At 65.6% G+C, this 15078-nt stretch overlaps 5 protein-coding genes across 5 annotated transcripts; 4 read left to right on the top strand and 1 right to left on the bottom strand.

Annotated features, from left to right (window-relative positions):
• Positions 1–85: 85 nt before the first annotated feature.
• On the top strand, positions 86–3222 carry MNEG_7472 (hypothetical protein; the record flags this gene model as incomplete). The annotated part of the gene is made up of 3 exons (XM_014044059.1): positions 86–1747; positions 2020–2121; positions 2368–3222. The coding sequence occupies 3 exons, from the start codon at positions 86–88 to the stop codon at positions 3220–3222; spliced, it is 2619 nt and encodes an 872-aa protein (XP_013899513.1).
• A 1308-nt stretch (positions 3223–4530) lies between these two features.
• Positions 4531–5508, top strand: MNEG_7471 (hypothetical protein; the record flags this gene model as incomplete). The annotated part of the gene is made up of 2 exons (XM_014044058.1): positions 4531–4671; positions 5032–5508. The coding sequence occupies 2 exons, from the start codon at positions 4531–4533 to the stop codon at positions 5506–5508; spliced, it is 618 nt and encodes a 205-aa protein (XP_013899512.1).
• A 1266-nt stretch (positions 5509–6774) lies between these two features.
• Positions 6775–9647, top strand: MNEG_7470 (putative 26S proteasome non-ATPase regulatory subunit 6; the record flags this gene model as incomplete). Its single annotated transcript, XM_014044057.1, has 6 exons — positions 6775–7139; positions 7481–7586; positions 7800–7885; positions 8184–8373; positions 8960–9136; positions 9471–9647. The coding sequence occupies 6 exons, from the start codon at positions 6775–6777 to the stop codon at positions 9645–9647; spliced, it is 1101 nt and encodes a 366-aa protein (XP_013899511.1).
• Positions 9648–10454: 807 nt separating this feature from the next.
• On the top strand, positions 10455–11675 carry MNEG_7469 (hypothetical protein; the record flags this gene model as incomplete). The annotated part of the gene is made up of 1 exon (XM_014044056.1): positions 10455–11675. The coding sequence occupies one exon, from the start codon at positions 10455–10457 to the stop codon at positions 11673–11675; it is 1221 nt and encodes a 406-aa protein (XP_013899510.1).
• A 1057-nt stretch (positions 11676–12732) lies between these two features.
• MNEG_7468 (hypothetical protein) lies at positions 12733–13350 on the bottom strand (the record flags this gene model as incomplete). The annotated part of the gene is made up of 3 exons (XM_014044055.1): positions 12733–12777; positions 12975–13064; positions 13234–13350. 3 exons carry the CDS (start codon positions 13348–13350, stop codon positions 12733–12735), a joined length of 252 nt encoding a protein of 83 aa, XP_013899509.1.
• Between the last annotated feature and the right edge of the window lie 1728 nt (positions 13351–15078).

Below are 15078 nucleotides of genomic sequence, written 5' to 3'. Positions count from 1 at the left end.
GGCCGAGGGCGACGCGCTGCGGATCGAACTCGAGGAAGCGGCCGAGGCGAGGGATGAGGCGCAGCAGGAGGAGCAGGCCGCCACGATGCGGCTGCGCGAGCAGGCCGCCGCGTCGGACCGCCTGCAGCAGCGGCTGCTGGCGGCGGAGCAGCGGGCGGAGGAGCTCGCCGGGCGCCTCGCGATGGCGGACGCGGCGGCGTCGGCAGCGGCGCACGGGGAGGGCAGCGCCGGGGCCGCCGCCGAGGAGGCGGCGCGGCGGGCGGCGGTGCTTGAAGGAACGGTCGAGCAGCTGCAAAGGGAGTTGCAGGTGGAGCGGGCGCGCGCGGAAGAAGCTTCCACCCAGCTGCAGGAGGCGCGCGTCGCGGCCGCCACGCTCCTGCAGGAGTCGCAGGCCGCCGCAGACCTGCAGCAGCAGCTGGAGGAGCTGCGGCATGCGCTGGCGCAGGAGCAGCGACTTGCGCATGCAGCCGCTGCGGAAGTTGAGCAGGCGCGGGCCGCGGCCGATGCGCTACGCGCAGAGAATGAGGCCGACACCGAGCGGCTGGCCGCAGTGCTGCGCGAGGCGCAGATGGCGGAGCAGCAGCTCGCGGAACAGGCCGCCGTTGTGGAGGAGCTGCAGCAGCGGGTGTCTGCAGCGGAGCAGCGGGCGTCTGACCTGGCAGGCCGTTCGGAAGCTGCCGATGCCGCTTTGGCCGCCGCCGCAGACGAGCAGCGCGGCGCGCGCGCGGCGGCGGAGGACGCGGCGCGCCGCGCGGAGCAGCTGCAGCAGCGGGTGGACGAGTTGGAACGGGCCTTGGCCGACCAGCGCGCGCGCGCGGACGAGGCGGCTTTGCTGGCAGGGCAGGCCGAGGGCGCAGCGGACCTGGAGCAAGCGCTGCAGGCCGAGCGCGCGCGCGCGGACGCGGCCGGCGCGCAGCTGGAGCAGGCGCAGGCTGCCGCGGCGGCCGCCGCCGCGCAGGCGGCGTCGCGGATGGAGGTGGCAAAGTCCAAATTCATGGCGATGAAGGCCAAAGCGGAGAAGCTGCAGCAGGCGCTGGAGCAGGCCGAGCAGCAGGCAGAGGGCGAGCGGCGGCGCGCCGAGTCGCTGGGGGCGCAGCTGCGCGAGCAGGAGGCCGCCGCGGCGGCCGAGGCGTCGCAGGAGGCGCGGCGGGCGGAGGCGGCGGCCGCAGACGCGGAGGATGCGCGCAGGCAGGCGGGGCGGCTGCAGCAGGCGATGGAAGCCGAGCGGGCGCGCGCGGACGAGGAGGCCGCGCGCGCGGACGCGGTCGCTGCGCAGCTGTCGCAGCAGCGAGAGGCGGCGGCCGGCGCCGCGGCGCAGGCGGCCGCGGCTGTGGAGCGGCTGGGCCGAGAGCTAGCGGCGGCGCAGGAGGAGCAGGCGCAGCTGCGGGCGGCTGCCGCCGAAGCAGAGCGCTTGGGGCGCGAGGTGGAAGCGCTCAGGGCGGACGTGGCGGCGGCGCGCGAGGCCGCGGCGCACGCCGAGACGCAGCACCAGCAGGCAGCGGCCTCTGCCGGCGCGAGTGAGGGGCTGCAAGCCGAGCTGGACGCGGCGCTGCAGCAGCTGGCCGACGCGCGCGCGGCCGCGGCGCTCGCGGCGCGCGAGAGAGAGGCGGCCGCGGAGGGGGAGCGCGCGGCGCGGCAGGCGCTGGCCGAGGCGCGGGCGGCGGCGGGAAGGGTCGAGCGGGAGGCGGCCGAGCGGAACAGGCGCTTCTTGGCGCTGCAGCGGAGCAATAAGGCGACTGAGGAGCAGGTGCGGCGGAGGGGACCGCCAGGGGTCAGCGGGGCGGCGTGTCCGCGTCACAGGCAGCGTTGTGCTGGATGTTCTGTAGTACGCCGCTGATTATCGGCCGAGCATGTGGCATGCTCGCTCTCTTCCCCACACAATATCCACATGCACACCAAAACCACATGTCCTCATACGCAATTGCCTGCCCCGATGTCACTCCAACCATCATCGGCAAGCGACTGACGGTCGCACTCCCTACCCCAAACCGCACACCCCTTGCGCGCGCCCCCGACCAGCTGCGGTCCCAGTTGGCTGAGGTCACGGGCCAGCTGGAGGGTTACGAGGCTGACGTTGCCGCTGCGTCCCAAAAAGCACTCGACGCCACCGCTGCTGCCGAGGTGCGCTCGCACATGCGCGCGTGCGCGCGCCCCTCTCAGCGACGAGCGTCCCCGGCTCCATGCGAATATGTCAACGGCCGCCGAAAGGCGGCTTTGGGGGATGAGAGCGGCTGCTCGTGCAACTCCTGAGCCAAGCGTCGTGACCACTGCCTGAATACACGCACCACCTCTCTCCTTGCAGCGAGGCCCCCAAAGCCATGGCCGCCTCATGCACCCCCGCGCCGCCATCCCCACGACCCCTGGCAGGTCGCGCGCCAGGAGGCGGCCGGCCTGGGTCGCCAGGTGTCGGAGCTGCAGGCGGCGGTCGCGCTGCTGGAGGGCCAGCTTTCCGCACAGGTCGAGGCTGCCGTCTCGGCGGCGGCGCGCGCCGAGACGCTCGAGTCCCAGCTCGCATCCGAGCGCGCCAGCGCCGGCGCCGCCGCGCGCGACGAGGGCGCCCGCAGGGAGGATGTGCGCCGCATGGTCGCCGCGGCGGTCGCCGCGCGGGAGGAGGCGGCGGCGCGCGCCGTGGAGGAGGCGGCGCGGCGCGCTGCGGACGCGGAGGCGGCGGCGCGGGAGGCGCAGGGGCGCGCCGCCGCGGCGGAGCGCGTGAAGATCGAGCTCACAATGGCGCTGGCCGAGGCCGCGGAGGCGCGCACGCGCGATGTGGACACGCACGCGTCTGCAGCCGCACCTCAGGAGCAGCAAGAGCAGCAGAAAGAGCAGCAGCGCTCCCCGCGGGCGGCGGCAGCGGCGGTTGCGGGAGGGGAGGGGGAGCCCGACGAGGAGGCGGCGCGGCTGGAGGCGCTGCTGCGTCGCGCGGAGGAGGCTGAGCTCGCAGCGGCGGTGCAGACGCGCCGCGCGGCGGCCGCGGAGGGCGAGCTGCAGGCGGTGCGCGCGCAGCTGGCGGACGCGCAGCGGCAGGTTAAGGAGCTGTCCTGGCAGATCCAGATGGCATTCGGGCCCTCCACCATCGGCGGCGCGGGCGGCGGCGGCGGAGCGGGCGGCAGCGGCGGCGCGGGCGCTGGGCGCGCCGGTGGCTGGCTGAGCGAGATGATCGGCCTCAACGCGTGCGGGGCGAATTTCGTGCGCAAGCCCGAGCACGCGCCGCGCCGGCAGTAGCAGGCGCTGCTGCGTGCCTGCCGCTGCGGCGGGGGTGGGGGGCCAAGCGAGGGCTGCGCATACTGGGTTTTTTCCTGATGGGCGCAAGCCCTGCGTTGCTCAAGAGTGAGCTGGCGTCCCGCGGGCGTATCCTCATGCCATATGCATGTGAGGCACCGCTTGCATCGCAGCGTTGACCCACCCCGCCCTCGTTCATGCACCCTTGCGTTCTTCTTGGGACTTGGATCGCCACCCCGCGGCCTTTTGCACCGAATATGCTTGTCAGCAAACTCAACCCACCTGCCACTGCCTTCCTTGCTTGCGTTCAAGTGGGGCTGAACAGCCCCCACTTCAACGCCAAATGAGGCCACTGCACTGATGAGGTTCTGTACAGTGCAAGTGCAGGGCCGGTTTGCACGTCTTGGTATCAGGCCAACTGCGACGTTGTGACGTGCCACTGATGCTTAGCAGGTTTTGCAACGACAATTCAACTGCCCGCCCCCAGGCTGCAGCTTCCTCTTCTGCCTGGAAACTAGTAATGCAGGGAAACAAAGGCAGAATTTTTGGCGCCAGGCAATACACCTATCACATGTGAGACCCGTGGTTCTTTGCGGGCACAGCGCGCGTCACATGCCCTCTAGGACTGTATGTCACTCCTGACAAGGCAGTGGTACAGGCTCATTTCATCCACAGCCCAGCCAGGACAATGCATCCTGGGAAAAGCGGGGTCCTAGGAGCTTCTTGCCATTGTTCCCCTTGCATCGTGTGCCCATCGCTGTTTGGAGGAACGAGGGCAAGCGTGGGAGAGAACAGGGGGGTGCGCCGGTAGTGGCTGTGAGGGAGCACACCCAAGAGGTCGTGGCTGTGCCCTTCTGCAGGCAGATGTTTAAGGGGAGCCCCAACACGGTTACAAGATCCATTAAGCGTTCAAGCTAACCGCACTTCCAGAAGCATTACGTCGTCGGCAAGAACACCACGCTGAAGCAGTCAAAACGTCGACCTTCATTGAGAAGTACCGTACCGTGCCAGTACGTCCCTCGCGTTGGCGGGCGTCATCGTCATATTTTCATATCTGAAAACGAGGTGGGTCACATATCGTCGGCTGCCATGCTTGTAAAGGGACACAGTTGCTGCAGCCCTGGCCACGCCTCCCGCGGGGCTTCTCATGGATCCATGGATAAAGCTTTCATATGCAAGCGTTTAATGATGTCACAACCGATATAATTGAACCCGCGCCTGCATTTTGCCTGGCTGCTCCGCAGGTCCTGCACGCAGAGCAGCACAACCGACGTTGACCCACTACACCTTCAAGCAGGGCGAACCGCAACCATGCTGTCTTTCAGCAAGGGCGCCGTTGTTGCGCTGGTGCTGATGGCCTGCGCTCACTCTGCGGCGGCGGCGCGCCCCGCGCCGACCACCCTGTACGATGTGATCAGCCAACTCCCCGAGGTGTCCAAGGTGTTTGCCAAGGTACGTGGCTGGCTGCACGGGCAGGATGTGCCCCGTGGCGCACGAAGTGCACCGAGCAATGCGGTTGTAACTAGATTGGTCGGCGGACAGAGCGGGTGCGGATATCTGGTGATGGTGACGTGCTCTGGAGCGGTTGGCAGGCGCTGACGCAGCAGAGCGTTTGCTGTATTGTATGCATGTATGCAGCATGCGCCCGGACGGGTGCAAGCAAAGCTACCTATGCAAGCTGGATTCCCTGCTTGAATGGGGACGGCCTTGCGGCCAAAACTTGACACGTGCGGCTGGAGACTCAAAATCCACGTCAACTTCAGCTCGTCCTCTTCCCCCTTCTTCTCCGCGCTCCGCCGTCTTGCACCACAGGTCGAGCAGTTTGGCCTTGCCAAGCAGTTTCAGAACCCCAAGCTCGGCATCACCGCCTTCGTGCCCAACAACGACGCCTACGACCGCATCAGCAAGGCCATCAACAACAACCCCTCCATCCTCGATAACAGCGCCATCATCACGCAGGCCCTGGCCTACCACATCCTCAACAAGCCCCTCACCACCGAGGACATGCCCAGGGGCGTCAAATCGTACCTCACGGCCCTGCCCAACCAGCCCGTTGCGGTGCAGTTTAACGACAAGGCCAACCTCTTCAAGGTCGGCGCCTACAACGTGGTCGAGAGGAACATCCAGGCCGGCCGCAGCGTGATCCACGTCATCGACGGCTTCCTTGTCGCGCCGTCGCTGATGCCCACGCTCGTCAAGGCCCTGCGCGAGTCAAAGGCCGCCGCCGCGGAGGCCGCGCCCGCCGCTGCGGCTGCGCCGGCCGTGGCTGCCGCTGTGAAGAAGCCCTGAGCGGGACAAGGGCGCGTCGCATGGGCTTTTAAGGTGCCGCTCACCAGCGCACAGCCCGGGGGCGGTGCACGTTCTCCAAGCCCCTTGGCTGCCAGCAGTGGCCGCTAAGGTTCCATTGATCTGATTGCAGAGGCATGGCTGTCAAGGAGCAAACAAAGGGTCACCATGGGGTATAGCAGGATGCATGATTTCAAGCATTGACACTTTCACAGTCTACCCGGTGTGGTCCTCAGCGTTACGAGTCAACTGAGCTCACGCGAGGCGCGCATAGTCTGTGTGAATTTCCATAATATATGCAGAGCCTCACGACCTCGGCGATTGCAAGTCGGGCCACCCCCAGACTTTGCACGCCTGGACTCGCGATGATTGCTATCCAAACAGATCAGTCGCTCTGTTGACCACTCTGTCGATTGCGACTGCCAGTCGTGGTTTCTGGACGTCATGCCCTGCAGTATCATCTTGCACCGGAAACTTCAAGCGTTGTAAAACAAATGCTATGCGCACAGGGGCCCCCTGGCATCGCCTCCCCAAGGTGCGGGGAGGGAGGCGATGGTGGGCGGATGCTGTACTGTGGAAGAACCTGAACGAGGGGCCAATGCATTTTGCGGGAGCATGCCAGGTCTCCATTGAGCAATGCAACAAACACTTATTTGGGCTCAGCAAGCTGGGCCGTTTGCCATGATTCGGGCGCGCAGTTGTTTGGCAGCTGCTGGGCTCATTCCAGCACACACCAGAGCAGCACTTGCGCCCGGCGCTGATCCTGACTCGAACGGAACTCGTGCCTAACGCGCCACTTGATCAGCTTTGAAATTGCTTTGTAAGTAAGCCTCTGTTCGTTCTCGGGCAACGTAAGGCTCCAGATCGGCGTGTGGATCGTCATCAGCAGCACGTGGGATGGCACAAGAGGAGAAGCAGGATTTTAGGTTGGAGCTGGCTCAAAAGGTGAGGCCAGATAAGAATTGGTCGATGCAGATCATTACAGTGGGGAGGCAAAGGCATGACCAGGAGCCCGTTATGTGCAGGTGTTTATACTGAAAGCCAAGGACACATCGGCAGCAGACAAAAAACGGCTCCAGACTGAGATCCTGGATGTCTGCTTCAGCCAAGGTGCGGCGCCATTGCTCGCGAGCGTGTCGAACGGTGCCACACGCGCTGCACCAGCACATGCTTTTGCACAGGCTCATCCCGCACCTACACAGGGACTGGCGCCACTTGAAAGATGCTTCGCTCTGCGCGAGCGTGAGGCTAGCCCTCTGGCATAGCCCAATGGCATCGCCCAACCGCCCCTCCCCTGTCCCCTCCCCGCACACGGCGCCGCCTGCCCGCACGCCTGCCGCAGCGCTGGCGCCGCTCTACGAGCATGTCTGCAGCGAGCTGGGCCTCCCAAAGGATGAGGCCAAGCTCGCCGAGATGCGCAGCGCCAACACGCAGCGGCTGGCCGAGCTGGAGGCCAAGTTGAAGGACGCAGAGGAGAACCTGGGGGAGACGGAGGTGCGGGACGCGCTGCATGCGCGGGCAGAGTACCTGGGCAGCATCGGCGACCGTGAAGGAGCGACAAAGGCGTACACTGAGACGGAGGAGAAGACGGCGAGCGGCGGCGCCAAGGCGGACATTGTGTTCAGCCAGATCAGGTGAGATGCTTTGGGCTGCAGGCATGGGCGGGATGGCTGCAGCAGGTAGGGCGGCTCGCAATCTGCTTCACACAGCGACGGTGGTGATGGCGGTCGATTGTTGCATTTGCATCAGGGTGGCGTTCATGCAGCTTTTTGCAGTGAAGGCTCCTGCAAGCGGTGTAGCGCACGAGCGCAGCTGTGGCGGACCGCAAGGGTTGCATCCAAGTGCAGCAGCCCCACTGCTGTGCATGCATGGTTCCCCAAGCGGCCGGGCGTTCAGCTCCAGGGGCACCTACTGCAAAACTTCAATAGCGTACAATTTGATGCTCACAGTGCAAGTGCATCGCCCTCTCCTCCAGGCTGCAAATCCTCTATGAGGATTGGCATGCCGTCAAGCGGCTGCTGGCTAAGGCCAAGGGCATATGTGATGCGGGAGGGGACTGGGAGCACAAGAACAAGCTGAAGGTGAGGGGCCGTGCAAGTGTGTGTGCGTGCATGTGAGCACCTGCCGGTGGGGAGAGTGTGTGCGAGAGGGGAGCGTTACTTTGTACAGTGGGTACGCCGAGTGAGCAGCAACATTGTCGACTCCTGCCCTCCCCCAAGAATCACATACATCAACACACATATTTCTGAGTCGTGGCATGTCTCGCGCTGCCTGTCTATCTTCTCTTTGCCCAGGTCTATGAGGCGGTGTTCAGCATGTACACGCGTGACTTCAAGCGCGCAGCGTCCCTGTTCCTAGACTCCATCGCCACATTCACAACGTGAGGGCGATAACAGCCGCAGTTGGAAGTCCCTGAGGCCCCGGAAGGGCGCGACGGCGGCTGCAAGTGGGGCCTCTGCCTGGCCGACTGCCAGAGATGCAGGGCCTAACTCTTCGCACGCTGCTTCCCCGTCTGTGCCGCCCTCCGTGAGCTTTGCCGTCTGCCCTCTCTCGGGAGATCAGGACGCCGCCCGTGTCCTCCCTTCGCCCTGCACCAACGCGCCCCCTCCTTAACCCCAAGTCCCATCCGCCCGTCAACCGCCGCCCAACCGCCCCCAACCGCGTCCCGGCCCCGCCAGGTCGGAGCTGTTTGACTACACGCGCTGCATCACGTACGCGGTGCTGACGGCGGTGGTGGCCCTGGACCGGCCGGAGCTCAAGGAGCGCGTGGTGGACAGCCCCGAGGTGCTGGCGGTGGTGGGGGCGGTGCCGCACCTGGCGCCCTTCCTGCAGTCCCTGTACGAGTGCAAGTACGCGGATTTTTACAGGGTGAGTGGGTTTCATTGGGACATCGGGGATGAGAGGGGCCTCTTCCCTTGCGACTTGTGCATATGGGAGCTTGGGAGATCGGGGAGCGGAGCTCTGGCGGAGGAGCCGGGCGGGGCGCGTGATTGGGGGGCGTGGCAGGAGAAGAGCGGGACTGTTGGTCTTGAAGGTTGGTTGCAAAGGGAGGGGCGCTGTAGGAGGTTGTGGGAAGTGCAGGCAGGGTTCGGGAATAAGGGGGTCAGGGATGGTGCCAGTCAAGTGGGGCCCAAGGGGGCAATGCGAGAGGGATGAGGAAGGAACGGAGGAGGAGAGGGGCTCTGATTGCGCAACCAGGCTGTGCTATAGTAGGGAGCGGGTGTGGCGAGGTACGTGCGCGCGAATCTGGCTCTTTGCTACGTGCGTGGGCCAATTTCTTGCATAGGCGGCACATGTTGAGTCAGTCGGCCACCGAGCACGCCGGTCAGTTTTGCTTCGTCTCCCACACGCCCAAGTCATCACAGCTGCCCAGCTGCCCGACGAGAACCACCCATGCAACACCGCCACACTCTGCCCGCGGCCCCGCCCGTCGCCCCTCCCGCCGCCCGTGCAGGCGTTTGCGGGGCTGATGGACCTGGTGCGGCGCGACATGTACCTGGCCCCCCACCTGCGCTGGTACATGCGTGAGGCGCGGCTGGTGGGCTACCAGCAGTTCCTGGAGTCCTACAAGAGCGTCACGCTCGATTCCATGGCGGCCGCGTTCGACGTGTCGCCGGCGTTCTTGGACCAGGTGCGGCCGGGGGCCCGGGCGGCGGGTGGGCAGGCAGGCGCTGCGATGTGCTGTGCTGCGCTGCGCTGTGCTGTCCTGTGCTGCGCTGTGGTGCAGGGTGTGGGTCATCAGCGGGGAAGGGGGGGTCGGTGGATGGAGGGGAGGGCCGCGGCTGGCTCGATAAAAGTGTGAGGCAAAGTCAGGCAGGGGACTGCATGCGGCGCCTCGCCGGCCTGCCCCGCCTTCATGGCGGCGATTTGTGGCCGAAGAACCGTCTCAAGCGCCCATCACACGCGCCCGGCACACCCCACACACACACCCTCCCCCAATGCTCCTAAACCGCCCCTGATCCCAGGAGCTGGCAGACTTCATTGTCGCAGGCCGCCTGGGTGCCAAGATCGACAAGGTCTCTGGGGTGGTGGAGTCTAAGCGCCCCGACGCCCGCAACGCGCGGTACCAGGACGTCGTGCGCAAGGGCGACCTGCTGCTGAACCGCATCCAGAAGCTCAGCCGCATCATTGACATCGAGTGATGACGCGCAATGACGGGGCGGCGAGGCAGGTTGTGCGCGGCGCGCGGCGGCTGGCGCCGGCGGGTCCCCCCGAGGGGGCGGCCGCCATGGCCGCGACGGCCGCTGCGGTGAAGCTGCCGGTTACGCTGCGTGCGCAGGCAGCGCATACGGGATCATGGCGGGCCGCTTTGGCTCGTGTGTAATCCACTCGCCAAATGCAATTGTGGGGTCGAGGGCCTCCACCATCGGCTCCTGGCCCCGGCTGGCGGCAGCTGCACGATGGGAAGGTGAATGCAGCGCAGCCGTCCAGGTCCTAGCCGTCCAGGTCCTCGCCGTCCTTTCTGCCGACAAGTGAGCCTGGATGGCAAGTTCAGCGCAATCATATGCTTGATTCCGAACGCTCTTGTACGGTGGAGGACGACTGCACCGTCTGAGTATGTGGACGTGATCTGACGCCAATTCAAACGTCCAATGCTCGCAACCTCATTGAGATGTGCGTGTGCAGGACGCCTCGCTAGAGCCTTGCTTGGCGCCAACGACCTCGCGGCAGGACCGCTCCTGGTGTTGCGTGCGCTCGCACAAGCAGCACGCACTGCGCGTGTGCAGGTCGCCTTTCCACATGGCAACGGGTATGCAGCTGACGCGCAGCATGCTGTCAGCAGCAGCAGTAGTACCACCACTACCTCCAGCAGCACAATCAGCAGCAGCAGCAGCAGCAGCAGCAGCAGCAGCAGCAGCAGCAGCAGCACAACCAGCAGCAGTAGCAGTGGCGGGAGCGTCGCAGCCGTGGCCAAAGCTCTCGGCGTCTCTGCGTCGTGTGCAGAGCGCATGTGCCGCCTGAGGCCCAACCTCCGCGCCGTCGACCCCCTTGAGCTGGCCCGAGCCGCAGACGCGCTTCAGTCTCTGCTCGAGCTCCCCAGCCGGCACGAGCTCCAGCGGCGCGTGCTGGTCAACCACCCGCAGCTGCTGACCCAGCCGCCGCCCTCCTGGGAGGCGCACGTGGCCGCGCTGTCGGAAGGCCTCGGTGCGCCGCGCGGCGCGGTGCTGTCGATGTGCCGCAGGCACCCGTCCCTGCTGTACTCGGACCCAGACTTGGTGCTCAGCAAAATGGCGGCGCTGCGCGGCCTGCTCGGCGTCGATGCGGCGCGCGCGGCGCGCCTGGCGCAGAGCTTCCCCATGCTGCTGATCATCGGCGTCGGCAAGCCCGCGGAGCGGCTGGCCGCGCTGCAGGACGGGCTCGGGCTGGATTGGGAGGCGGTGGCAAAGATGTGCCTGGTCAACCCTCAGCTGCTGATCACGCCGGCGGAGACGGTGATGGCGAACAAGGAGGCGTGGGAGGAGGTCGCCGCGGGCACGGGGCACGTGGCCGACTGGAAGACGGGGCCGCTGCTGCTGACCCAAAAGTCGGCGAAGGTCACCGCGCGCTGGCGGCTGCTGCGGCGGCTCGCGCCGCTGCACGCGCCGTGGGCGGACTGGATGGCGCGGCGGGGCGGCGCGGGGTCGATCCTGTTTGGCAGCGAGCGCGCGTGGCTCAAAGTGGAGTTCCTGGCCGGCCGGCTGGCGCCGGAGGGCGCAGGCGCGGCGCCTGCACGGGCAGCAGAGGCGCCCGCCGCGGCGGCGCCGGCCGGTGGAGCGGGGCAGGCGCTGCTGGTGGGAACAGCAGAGGGAGCTGCACCGGCAACTTCGGCGCCAGCAGCAAACACCGGGGCAGCGGCGGAGGGGCGGCCCGGGACGCGGGGTGCGGCAGCGGCAGATGAAAGTGCGGCTGCGGGGCGCAGCCGCCCGGCAGGGGCGTGGCACGAGCCGGAGCAGCAGACAGTGGACCTACCGGCCAACGGCGTGGCGGCCGGCGGCTTGGCGGCCTCTGCGCGGCCTACGCTGGAGGGCGCGCCCTTGAGCTTACGGCAGCTGGTGGCTGAGTGGTCGTACATGAACGTCGAAGCGTGGCAGCCGGGATTCATGGCGTGGCTCGCCGAGCGGGGGGTCCCCTGCAACGAGCCTGCTGAGCCCGAGAGTGTCGCAGGTGGCAATGAGGAGGGGCCCAGCTGACGTTGATTGGTGGGCTGCCTGCTGCGATGGTGCCTCCCGGCTGAGCATCTCCTCTCTTCAAATCTCAACATCTCGCCTGTCCCTGCAAAAGTCCCAGCATACCCATGCTGCGTCGAGCTGCAAGCATTGCCGTCTCAGGTGCTCTGGCGGGTCAATCCTTGCTCTCTTGGAAACCTGCCAAATTCCATCGCAACACATACACACAAGGTCCCCTTCTGAAAACCCACACGGCACATCATCTGTAAATGCCTCTTTGCTTTGTAGCTCCATGCCGCTTTTTCACAGCCCTTGTATATGCATCAGGTTCCGTCATCATACCCTTCTGCGTGTTTGACCCAGCATGTTGTCAGTCTTTCAAATCTCAACCACAGCATCAACATGCACAAATTGCCAAGCGCAGTACCTCTGCTCTGCTATCAGCGGCTGCGCATCGAAACGGCAAGAGGGGTCTGCAAACCTCGTTGCACCTTTGTAAAGCGATGCAGGCACAGAAGGTCGGCTGCGCTATTGCGTGTCGCATAAATGGCGACCACCAGTGTCGTGTAGCTGCGGCCGCTTGCCTGCCTCTGGCCCCAGGCGATGCAAGGTTCTGAACGTCAACCAAGCCGGTGACCGCTCTTGGCCCTGCATGCCTAATTTGCTGGAGCAAGGGGCCAACCTACTGCCTGCTGCTACGCATTATGCTTGCATGTCTGAACACCTGCCAATTTCACAAGCACCTCTTCAGCTTGCACACGCTTTGTCAAGTGCGTGCAGTCTTCTGCCACAGGCAAGCATGGGGCCGAAATTACAAATGTCAAAAACGATGACCTGGCATCGCTGCGTTGGCGCAAGATGAAGATGATGCAAATATTTCGCAATACTATTATTTGGCCATTATATCTACCCAGAGCACACGCAGCCATGATGAACGCGTTGCTGCAGAACCTACACACTGCAGCACGTGCGCGCGGCACAACCCACCCTGGCGTTCATACAATAAGCGGCACCACTGCAAGACACCAAATGCTGGCCTCGACTCAGAAACGGATCCATCCCAACCTGTGGTAGTGCCGCCTCAGTGGTTGCTGTCCCACCAGCCTTTCCCCAGCTTAACGGCGACCTGCGGCCAGGGGAAAGGGGGGCGATACAGAAAAGCGTACGCTGGGCGCACCGCCGACACGAGCACAGGGGAGGCGGGTCAACAACAGCCTGGTCTGGTCGCGACACAGGCCGCCAGGGAGGCATCGCAGTATGATACGAGGCGCGCAACACCGATCTTGTTCGCACAATGCAGACCCGCACCGGCACCCAGCCTACCCAGAGGAACGCCACGTCAGCGACCGCGACCGCCACGGCGATGAGCCGCCGATTTTCCAGGATGCCTTTGCCCAGAGCCGCCACCTGCTCCTGTGAGGAGTGCCGCCGGCCAGCACAAGGTTAGATGGGGCTGGAAGACCACGGCAGCGGGAGCGGCGCACGCGAGAAGCGAGCTCTAAGGCGACGCCGTCGGGTGGGGGTGGGTTTTTTGGGAGTGGGAAGGCCATGGCTGTCTGTCGGCATCACAGGCACAGCGCACCTGTGCAGTCGCCGGCTGCTGCGGAGCGTCGCTGTCGTCCGCTGCTGCTGCCTCCACCTTTGTCACCGGGGAATCCACTGCCGCGGACGGCTCACCACCCACAGGCGCAGCGCGCATCGTGAGCGCGCGCTGCTGCCGCCGACCCGCTTGGGTCGTTGGGGCCGCCGCCCATTGCCGCTGCGGGCGGGACGGAGCTATCAAACGAGCTCGCGTTTGCAACATTTCCTTTTCAACGTGCTGGGTTGGCCTCGGACAACCTGTGACGAGGATGTCTGAGTCCGCAGGCTGAATGCCGTGGTTTTACTGCAGAAACTCTCTGCATATGTAAGTGGCAGACACGCCACATGTAGCATACGGTGGTCACCACACTGGCTTGCTGTCACCCGCTGTCGTCACCGTTCGCTGCATATCGTGGGGCCCGTGGGGCGCCGTGCCAGTGAAGCGAATGCGTGGCTCATGCAGCATCTTGAACTTGCTCTCAGAATGCTTCACACCATGTCTTACTCCCCACGCAACTTTGACTAAGTTGGACCGCAAATGGGATGTCGTCAGCGTCTCACGAGGGAGGAGGCGCTCGTGCAGGACGATCCGGTTTGCAGTTCAATTGACTCGTTGGAGAAAATGGACTGCTGCGATGCCCTCCAAATCCTTCCGTGCTCACATTCAGGTCGTTAAATTGCAGTTTCATGGCAACAGCAGTCAGGGGGTCAAGTCGAGCTGCGCGGTGAACCTTTGCACTCCGCAAGTGAGACCGACACCCTCGCTTGCGCCAGCCAGGCAGATGTTTGTTGAACAGTCGGAGAACTAAACACGCAGATGAGGCGGGGCGTGAAAATTGTTGCTCGGTGACGTGGTCACGATTGCCTGGGGGACAAGAGGAATCTTGGGCCTGTGCGATTCCACGCTGCCGACTGGCAGCCAGCGGCAGAGGAAGCAAGCGACCGCTGGGGCCGGCGCCCGTGGGGTGTGCTGCCCACCGCAGCCGCGGGCCCCACGCGCCCCTCCGCCCCAAATCTTTTGACATGCACCAGGTCGTCAGGTGCAGAGAGCTGGCCAAGTAACGGCTGCAACCCCCTGCACAGCAGGCTCCACACACCCGTTTCAGGGTGGCGAACTTCCAGACACTTTGCAAGCCCACAATGAAGCGGCGCCGTGAGGGCAGCGGGTGCGATGGCCTCGGGCCGCCCGGCTCGAAACGAACACGCTGGCGGGAAGTCGAAGCAGCGGGCGTATTGCGTCCGCACTGTTGGCCCACGGTGTGAAGGCACGATTCTAAACTCTGGAGCAACCGAATCGTGGCTCGGGGCAGCAGGCAAGATCGTTGAAACGCGGCGGCGCGAGGCCGCCCTGCTGTGCAGGACCTCACTGTTATGTGAGAGCGCAGCGGGCCCCTCGTTCTAGCACAGCCCTGGCCCACACCAAGGAATCACTCCTGCACACTCGTCCCTCCTGCCCCCCCCCCCTCGCCCTCAGCCCCCCACAAACGCACGCGAGCAACAGCGCGTCCCCTTATTCCCTCCCGCGCGCGCGCGACGCCCCGCGCCGCGCCGCCGACGGCAGCGGCGCACGTCTCTGGCGGCGCCGCCGCCGCCGCCGCCGCCTCACGTCGTCAGCACCGGCGGCATCGTCCCAATGCGCTGCCCCAGCACGCGGCCCCCCACGTCCAGAAACTCCTCCGCCCCCGGCAGCGCGCCGACCGCGCCCGAGGGTGCGACCGAGATTGGGTATGTCATCAGGTGACCATGCGGCAGCGGGACGCAGGCGTCGTCGCGGGCCCAGGCCATCCAGTTGGCCTCGCCGATGGCGCGCAGCCGGCTGGCGCAGTCGAGGGAGGAGGGGTCGGAC

Source organism: Monoraphidium neglectum (assembly GCF_000611645.1).
Source record: "Monoraphidium neglectum strain SAG 48.87 unplaced genomic scaffold scaffold01323, whole genome shotgun sequence".
Taxonomy (NCBI): domain Eukaryota; kingdom Viridiplantae; phylum Chlorophyta; class Chlorophyceae; order Sphaeropleales; family Selenastraceae; genus Monoraphidium; species Monoraphidium neglectum.
Note: the sequence above shows the minus strand (reverse complement) of the source record. Positions and strands in the feature narration are given on the sequence as shown.